At 58.9% G+C, this 9,209-nt stretch overlaps 2 protein-coding genes across 2 annotated transcripts in view; one reads left to right on the forward strand and one right to left on the reverse strand.

Annotated features, from left to right (window-relative positions):
• YARS1 (tyrosyl-tRNA synthetase 1) overlaps positions 1-4,440 on the forward strand; it is a 41,929-nt gene extending 37,489 nt beyond the window's left edge. The window contains exons 12-13 of the mRNA XM_006158100.3: positions 281-422; positions 3,576-4,440. Of these exons, the coding sequence (XP_006158162.2) occupies positions 281-422; positions 3,576-3,686 (253 nt within the window). The 3' untranslated portion in view covers positions 3,687-4,440. The remainder of the gene's footprint in view (positions 1-280; positions 423-3,575) is intronic.
• The window catches only part of NHSL3 (NHS like 3), a gene marked incomplete at its 5' end in the record, with an annotated part of 7,057 nt that continues 2,232 nt past the window's right edge, over positions 4,385-9,209 (reverse strand). Inside the window, 3 exon segments of the mRNA XM_006158143.3 lie at positions 4,385-6,601; positions 6,959-8,638; positions 8,641-9,202. Coding sequence (XP_006158205.3) covers positions 6,579-6,601; positions 6,959-8,638; positions 8,641-9,202 — 2,265 coding nt within the window.

A 9,209-nucleotide genomic window follows, 5' to 3' on the forward strand; every position in this document is an offset into this window, starting at 1 on the left:
TCCCGATCTGGGGGCTGTAGCAGGGCAGTGAGGACTGCAGCGGGGCTGTAGCGGGGCAGTGAGGACCGCAGCGGGGCTGTAGCGGGGCAGCAGGGTTGTAGTAGGGCAGTGGGGATGCAGTGAGGCAGTGAGGATTTAGTAGGGCAGTGGAGCAGTCCTGGGCTGACACCGTGGCTGCCCTGAGTCCCCTGGGTCCCCTTTGCAAAGGCCCCGATGGCTCTGTCCACCACAGCCGTGAGAAGCCATCGTCAGCCTCTCCCTCTCCTTCCTGTCTTCCCAGAGAAGGGCTAAGCCGCCAGGTTGAACCCCTGGACCCTCCTGCGGGCTCTGCTCCCGGTGAGCGAGTGTTCGTGAAGGGCTACGAGAAGGGTCAGCCCGATGAGGAGCTCAAGCCCAAGAAGAAAGTCTTTGAGAAGTTGCAGGTAAGAACTCTGGTTGTCCCCTCTTACTTGAGCCCACGGACCGTGGAACTTTCTGCACGGGAGACCTCTCCTCCCCCTTTCTGAACGAGGTGCTCAGGAGCGAGGGCTCGTAGAAGGGCTGCACTTGGACCGGCACGTGGGCTGCTGAGCCCGTGAGCGCTGCCACACATCTGCTCACTTGTCCTCAGTCTGACAGCAGACCATGTCCGTGTCATCCGGCAGGACACCTGCCAAGGCCACACAGTCGCCAGCAGTGATGCTCCTGGCCCCTGGACACTGACTCACATATGGCCTCCCCCAGCGACACCCTCACTTGTTCATGCATTCAGCAAATATCGAGTCCCTAATGTATGTGTCAGGGACTGTCCCCAGAGCTTAGGCTACATCCATGGGTAAAGCAGGAAAAACGGACCCGTGGGCTTAGCACGCGTGCGTGACTTTCTCTCCTTAATACTTTGCCTTCTTCAGTTGGACAGAATGCTTCGGGAGCGCATTTGAAGTGGTCTCTACCTCTGTCCAAGATGTGAGGCAGACGGCGTTGCCCACTCCTCCTCTTCTGATTTCCCAGGCTGACTCTCAGTCACTTACTTTTTCTGGCTATAAAATAAATTTTCACGGGGCCGGCAGATGGTGCAGTGGTTAAGATGCTAGACTCCCACATGGCCGACCACGCACGGTTGGAGTCTCAGAGCTGGTGGCTTGCGTTCTCCACTTTCCCTTTCTCTCTCCCTCTCTCTCTGTCCTGCTGGTCAAATTAAATAATAATAGGAACCAGCAGATAGTGTAATAGCTATGTCACTGGACTCCCATGTAGTTGACCACGATTCGAGTTCCGGACCTGGTGGCTTAAACTCACGCCGGGCGCATGTGCGTGCGTGCCCAAGATCCCGAGAGGAGAATGGAGAAGGGATTGCAGCGTGGCCATCCCCCCTGGGGGGCGATGTATCGCTTTCTGTCTCTCTTTGTCTTTCTGGTGAGCGCACGTGCCCTATAGCAAAATCCTCTCCAAAAAAATAAATAAATAAGAACAAATAAAGTAAATAATTTCTTTTTAAAAATAAAATGAATTTTCAAACTATGAAAAAAATCAAGGAAATAAAATATCCACAGTCCCGCTACCTAGAGATACTAAAAATGTCACTAGCAATGATTTCTTTCTGATCTTTTGCTATGAATACAGAGGTAGTATATTTATAGTTTGATTCATATTAAGTATTTACTCTTTCATTTTTGTATATTTAAATTTTGTTTAGTTTTTTGCTGTTGTGCACAGGTACTCATCAGAGAGAGACAGAAAGGAGAGAAAAAGGGAAAGTGAGAAAACTCCCCCTGGGGGGTTGACCATGTCACAGTCTCGTCTCTGTTCTCGTCAGAGAATCTTGGGCACACATGCACATGTAGCCAGCATGATTTTCAAGCCGCTGGGTCTGAGACTTGAACTGCACAGCCAGCCACATGGAATCCAACACCTTAACCTCCACACCACCTGCTGGCTCCTTACTCTTTTTTTTTTTCTTTTTTTTTTCAGGATTTGTTATAGGGCATGTGCGCTTGCCAGAAAGACACAGAGAGACAGAAAGTGAGAAATCATCCCCCGGGGGAATGACCACACCACAATCCCTTCTCCTCCATTCTCCTCTTGGGATCTTGGACACGCACGCACATGCGCCCAGCATGAGTTTAAGCCAGCGAATCCAGGATGCAAACCACTGTCAACTACGTGAGAGTCCAGCAACATAGCCATTACACCAACTGCGGATCCCAACTCTCCTTTTTAAATTCAACTTTATACTTGAAAGTTTTCCTTATCTTAAGTATGGGGGGGATTACAAATTGCGTTGTGTGATAGTATTCTATCATAATGAAATTTAACTAAAATTGTTATCAGATGCGGAGGTTGTTCTCAGTATTGTATTATCAGAATTTATGATGGGGAGCCAGCCCATGGCCTGGTGGTTAAAGCGGCCACATTCCACATGTGCAAGTGTGTCGTTCGAGTCCTAGACCCAGCGGCTTGAGAAAACATGCCAGGCGTATGTGCTGTGTGCCTAAAATCCAAGAGGAAAATGGAGACGGGACTGTGGTGTGGCCACGCTCCATGCGGGAGTGCTTTCTCACTTTACTGCTCCCCCATCTCTCTCCAATGAGCACATGCACCCTCTCACAATTAAAAAAGAAGAGGACCAGCAGTTGGCGGTAATGGCAGTGTCGCTGGACTCCCACGTAGTCAACCGCAGTTCGAGTCCCAGACCTGGTGGCTTAAACTCACTCTGGGCATGTGTGCGTGCGTGCCCAAGATCCCGAGAGGAGAATGGAGGAGAAGGGATTGCGGCGTGGCCATCCCCCCGGGGGCTTTCTGTCTCTCTTTCTCCGTCTTTCTGGCAAGTGCACATGTCCTATAGCAAAAAAATTCTCCAAAAGTAAAAAAGAGTATGATGGGGCCAGCTTTGTGCACTGCTCAGAGAAACACTGGATCCCACAGTGACCTGATTCGAACCCCCGCCCGTCAGCCTGAAGCGCACCGGGCACATAGGCTAGTGCTTGAGAGCCGTGGGCTGGGGGCTGGCGGAAGGGGCTGGGGCGTGACCAGACACCGTAGAGCGCGCCCTTCTCCCGCTGTCTCTGTGCGCGCACTTGCTCTGTCACGAGTCCAAAGGGAAGAAAGAAAATGCTGTACCGGATGTGTCGGCGCAGGGTCTTGTACCAACTCGTGGTCGTGCCCTTAAAGTCCTGCAGTTCACTTTCCTGCGACAAACGATGTGAACGTGAAAGTGTTGACAAACTACTGTCCTGAGAAAGTAGAGCCCACTGGGGCCATCGGGTGGTGTGCAGGGTAAGGCAGTGGGATCCCAGGGCCAGCTGTGTGGTTAGCATCCCGGACCCAGTGGCTTTAAGAACACCTGGTGCCTGTGTGCGCATGCCCTAACTCCTGAAGAATGGGGAGGAGACGCAGCATGGCCATCTCCCCAGCGGGAATTTCTTGCCTCTCTCTCTCTTTCTCTGCAAGCTCACACGCCCTAGAGCAAACTAAAAATTTAAAAATATCGTGTTGAGCCTGCAGGGTACACTGCTAGGAGAAGAGTTTTCTCACAGTCCCAACATTTTAACTATAATCTTTGCTCTTTTTTTTTTTTGTCTGTCTGTCTTGTCCAGGCTGACTTTAAAATTTCTGAAGAGTGCATCGCACAGTGGAAGCAAACCAACTTCATGACCAAGCTGGGCTCTGTCTCCTGTAAATCCCTGAGAGGGGGCACCATCAGCTAGCCGCCCGGCCTCCTCCCACCGCCCTGGGTTATCTGCTGTCCCGTTTGCTCCTTCCGTCACCTGTTCACCATCTCGCGGCAGGTCTGGGTCTCTTCATTAGGTGCAGAATGGGGTCAGGGCAGTCCACCCTCCCAGGGCCCATCATCCTGTCTGGCCACAGTGAGAGACCGACCAGTTCAGTAATGAGGGCCAGGCCGCAGCAGGGAGTCCAGCTCTGCCTTCTTCCCTGGGTTGCTGACGAGAAATCCGGTTTCAGTGTAACTCATAGGAAAGTTCATGCCACGACCCTTGTCATTGGGAAATGCTGCTTCCTGGTTCTCTCGGAGGCACTGCCACGGCTTTGCCTCTAGCTGGGACCTCGTGCCTGGAGTGGGCTAGGTAAGCTACTCCCTGGCAAGACATTGTGGGATTTGGAAGGGAAAGAAGGGAAAAAAGAAGCTAGTGGTCTACCAAGCGGTTGGCACTGTGCCATGCATGCCCACGCGAAGACTTGGCACTGGGGCCAGGGCCTGCCCAGGGCTCCCTTGGTCAGGCTCAGCTGGGACACTCCCTCCACCAGCTGTGTGTAGCGTCCCGGGTGGGATGGACGGCCCCACGTGGTTCTTGCTTCCCAGGGAGGGGTACTTCTCCATCCGGCATCTCAGCCAAGCCACTGGCCACCGCAGTCATTCCTGCAATAAAGCGTCTGCACAAGGCTGTCTAGAGGGCCCGTCTGTGAGCTGGGCCTCACTCAGCCTGGGGTGCTGGAACCTTAGACTGTGACCTGGTTTGGGGCGGGGGTATGGGAGATAAGATACAGAAGACACCCCCCGTTTTCCCCTCAGCAGCACTAAGCAGAAGAGGCCCCCTTTGGGGTGCAGTGTGGACCCAGACAGCTGCTGGGGCAGGGGACATGTGACTGTGGTACTGGACCATAGGGAGGGCCAGGGTTGCGTCCCACGGGTTCCCTGTCCACGCGGGGCTGGTGCATGCAGGGCCACAACTCAGGCCGGCCAGGGCAGGGGTGGATCACACGTGGGGCATTACAGGGGCACCTGTCGCTGTCTCATAAAAGCAATAGAGTAGAAGAGCCACAGACAAGATTCAATCATTTAATTACACCTCGGGGTGGAACCGCTTCGTGTCTCACTGAGGCTCCAGGGCAGGGGAATGGGTAGTACAGACATACCAAAGACTCCAAGATTTAAAGAAATATATATATACCTCTAACATTTTTATGGAAATTAAAAACCAGAGGCTTTTGGTCTCCATCTGTGCTCAGTCAAGCTCGCTGGCCCCATGGGACAAAAGGCTGCGCTTTCTGTGTGGCCTCCCTTCATCATTCTCCCACCCCATGGGGGAACTAGTCCAGGGTCCTGCTGGATAGAGGGTGAACAGGTGGGCCTGAGACACAAGCCGGGCTCCCTCCCTCCAGCAGTTCCCAGCTTCTGCCAGGGCCTGGTTTCAGCGGGGTCCCAGTTCCTGGGGCGGTAGGTCAGGAGCTCTGGGCGGAACAGGCTGACTGTCCTTGACCCAACTCACGGGCAGGTGCAATGTCTCCCAGCAGCAGCTCCCAGCACCCACTGGGCACAGGAAGAACATTGGTTTACAGCGACAGGGAAGGGAGGACAGCGGTGGGTGACAACTGATGGAGCCCTGGGGAGGTCCAGAGGAACGGGGGCTCATGCCACCCCCTATGTCCAGGCTTCTGGGGGGAGGTGTCATTCGGTGGTGCTGAGGTGCCTTATCTGGCTTGTGCCTGAGTCACGATTGAGGAAAGAGCTCAAGAAAGAAGAGGTGGCCCTGGATGGCAACCGTGCAGCTGTGGGGGAGCCACTGGGCTGACCGGCCGAGCCAGACGGTGGCACCGGCTGTTAATAGAAAGGTCGTTAAAATCCCAGGAGAGACCAGTAGCAGAGGCTGGTATCTGGGGGACAGCCCGCCCACCAGCCTGCTCCCAGGAGCACCGCTGCCTGCACGGCCTCAGGAAGGGTCTGAAAGAAATGCACCTTTGGCTCCCTGTCCTCCACAGCGTCTGCTCCCCTGGCGGAGCCACCTGTGCTGAAAGGCAGCTGCAGAAAGGCCATGCACCGAAGAGTAAGGAGAAAGGTCAGGGAAGCTTGGCCAGGTCAGGGCCACTGCCCAAACAAGCCCTCCCCTGCTGGCCCAGCCGCCCCCCTACCTTTTGCGTGCTGATAGGGACAGAAACGTGCCTGCCCACCCAACCTGACTGAAGCAAGGGGCACCACTGAAGTGACCTCCCCTCGCCCTTCCCCACACACTGGGAGCTGGCAGCTCCGGTGTGCTCGCAGGTGCAAGGGCAGCGTGGGAGGCGGGCAGCTGCAGCGCAGCAAGGCTAGCTCCCACTGTGCCGTTTGTGCTTCGGAATGCCGCCGCCTGGCGACGCCTGCAGGGCAGCAACGCCCACCTCCCACCTCCTGAACTGAGGAGCAAACTGGATGAGGGGGGCGTGGGACAGGGACAGAGGGTCCCAATGAGGGACTGCCACTGCCATGTAAACAGGCCCTGGGGGGGACATGCGGCCACTTCTCAAAAGTGCTTTGATTCTGGAGACACGTGGAGGTGATTTGGACTTGGAACGCGAACGAGGGAGGTGTTCTGCTCCAACTGTGCCTCCGGCCAGCAGGGGGCGCAGCCACCCGCTCCCACCAGCTACCGCCTCCGGGATGAGGCTAAGGCCAAGCAAGACTGAGTGGCCAAGCCAGAGGTGACCACCTGGGGACAGGCGTGAGAGCTGGATGACGTAGGCAGGAGCAACACCAGGCTTGCATAAGTACGAAGGCCGTGAGGTTAAGGCTGCAGGCGTCCCCTCGGGCTGTCTGCTGTCTCCTCTGGTCCTTGGAGCTGCTCAGGTCCCTGAGTATTCCTGGGCCGGGCCAGCAGGGCCAGCGCTCAAACCAGCTCTCTGGGTCGGTCTGCGGGAAGGACAGACACTCAGGAAGGGGTCTCCTGCCCGGGTCCCAGCACTGCACACCCCAGGTACTCCCTCCCCAGCTCACCGGCTACACTAGCAGCACCGCGCAGAAACTACAGGTGCCTCGGACGCCACCACGGCACGGCCAGGACAGGCAGAGTGACCAGAACCAAATGCAGTCGTTCTGACGCCATGGCCCTGCGCACCACGCCCCTGCAGTGCAGCCCGCCTAGGGTGGCTGTCCACCCTCCCCCGCGTCTGAAGTCAGAAGACCCGGGGCAAATCCCCGACGGTGAGCCCTGGACACCTGTCTCCCACCATCAATGAGGGGACCCACACCCCACCACTGCCACTGTACCTGAGCCTGGAGGTCCCGTCTTCTCCTCGGGGCCCGCTAGCTGCACGACATCGCCATTCTCTGCCAACTCCCCCTTAGTCCTGTCCTCAGCATGTGGGAGCCCATTGGTGGGAGGGAAACTGGGGGAGGTGGGCAGGGGGACCCCCACAGAGGGCTTGCGGGCCACAGGCGGGGGAGCCTTAGGCGGCTTCTTTGGGGTCTGTGGTGGCCGTTGCTCTGAGATGCTCCTAAGTTCAGCCACCAGATTCCGCTGGAGGTCAGCCTGGGCCTCAGGGGACACGGGCCGCTCGAGCAGCAGCTTCTTAGTGCCCTTGGAGAAGATGAAGCTGGCTGTGGAGGCAGGGGACCGAGGAGCCGGCGGCTCAGCCTCTGCCGACCCGTTGGACTGGGCATTCCCGAGGCCCTCGCTGGCGGCCAGGCTAGAGGCCTTGAGTCGGACAGCAGCGTGGAGCCCTGGGGAGGAGGCTGGCGCTGGGCTGGCCCGCCCTGACAGAGCCCGCCGCAGTGGCTTCTGGGGGGCCGCTGGTCCCGATGCCGGGGCGGGAGCCCCAGGGGCAGCACCCACAGAGCGCAGGCGCACCATCTGCAGGAGCGAGGGTGTGACCAGGGGGGCGCCAGCCTCCTCCCTGGGGAGCCCACTGCCCTTGCCGCTACCAGCAGCTTCCTTCTCAGGAGTCTTGGCCAGAAGCCCTGGGGCAAAGCCAGCAGGTGAGGCTGGTGGCGGGGCTGGGGTACCGTGGGGCGGCTGGCTCTGGGGAGAGCCAGCAGCTGAGGGCAAGTCCAAGGAGCCACCCAGCTCCGGGGGCTCCAGTGGGCCTGCATGCTCAGGGCCAGCCTCAGAGAAAAAGGCCTCCTCGGGTGGGGGGAAGTCGGCCATGGACAGGTCCTGCTCCTCAGGGGCAGGGGGTGGGGGTGGCGGCCAGCTGGGATCTTGCAGGGACTCCTCAACAGTCTCGGGGGCAGCGGGAGCCTCCTCAACCCCCTCAGGCTTCTTAGTGGGTGGCGGAGGAGGAGGGTAAGATGGGGGTGGGGACGGTGGGGGTGACTGGTCTTTGGCAGCAGCAGGAGTCTCCTGTGGTGGGGTCAGGGATGGCTGGGGAGGGGCTGGAGACCCAGGACTGCCACGGGCCGTAGAGAGGGGCCCAGTAACCAGATCAGGAGCTGCCAGAGCAAGGGCAGCCTGGTTAGGGTTCCGGGGTTTGGAGGGAGGTGGGGAGAAGGGGGCAGGCACCTTGGGGTGAGGAGGTATGACAAACCTGTCACCTAGGGGGGTTGACATTTGTGGACCAAAACGGTCTGAGGGGGCAGGGTCAGAGGAGGAGGAACAGAGAGACGTGAGTGAGGATGAGACTGAGGCACCAGGGGACCGAAGGGAAGCCACCCGCTCTGGCTTAGGAGGCTGGGCCTTGCCTGGGGAGGCAGGAGCACCTGCCAAGCTCTTAGGAGGGAGGGTAGGGGTGCCACTTTGGCTCGAGTATCCACTGGAGGGGGAAAGTGTCCGTTCTGGGGAGCGTGGGGGTCGCCGGGAGCCACCTGGAGATAGGCCAGGCCCCCAGCTGCCCCCGGAGCTGGGTGGACAGGGGGCTGTCCCCACCCCTTCTGGGCCTCCCGTGGTGGGCGGCCGAGGCAGCTGCGGCTGCTGCTTGCGCTCTGGCTTAGGAGGCAGCCCTAAGGGCCCCCGCCGCTCCGAACGCTCACTGTGTCCGCGGCCTCGGCCGTGCTGCCCCCGCTGGGCGAGCCCCTCCCGCTGCCGCCCTGGGGGGTGGGGGCCACGCTGTGGCTGGCCACGGAGCCCTCTGGCTGGCCCTCAGAGCCACCCTTAGAGGACAGGGTGGAGCCGTCGGACACGATGGTCTCCGAGGACTGAGAGTGGCTCCAGGTGTCGCTGGAGGACGACGGGTGGCGGCTGGAGGGCCGTGGGCTTGAGGCCGAGGAGAAGCGGCCCAGCGAGCGAACGGAGGCGGGGCTGGCAGAGTGCAGGCTGCAGCGGCTCAGCGTGCGCAGGCTGCTGCGGCCCAGGGCCACCACGTCCACTGTGGGCGGCAGCACGGCGTGTGGGATCAGCTTTGACAAGAAGGTGGCCTGAGGTGAGATGGACATGGCTGGGCTCAGGGGCTCTGGAGGCCCCGCCCCTCCCGTCAGTCCAGGCACCGCTAGGGACACAGGACGGGTCAGTGGCGACGGCCGGTTCCCTGTAGATCGGCCAACGAAGGGGTCGTCCCGAAAGACACGGTCAAAGGTGCGCTGGCGG

This window comes from Tupaia chinensis, unplaced genomic scaffold (genome assembly GCF_000334495.1).
Source record: "Tupaia chinensis unplaced genomic scaffold, TupChi_1.0 Scaffold000573_1, whole genome shotgun sequence".
NCBI classification, from domain to species: domain Eukaryota; kingdom Metazoa; phylum Chordata; class Mammalia; order Scandentia; family Tupaiidae; genus Tupaia; species Tupaia belangeri.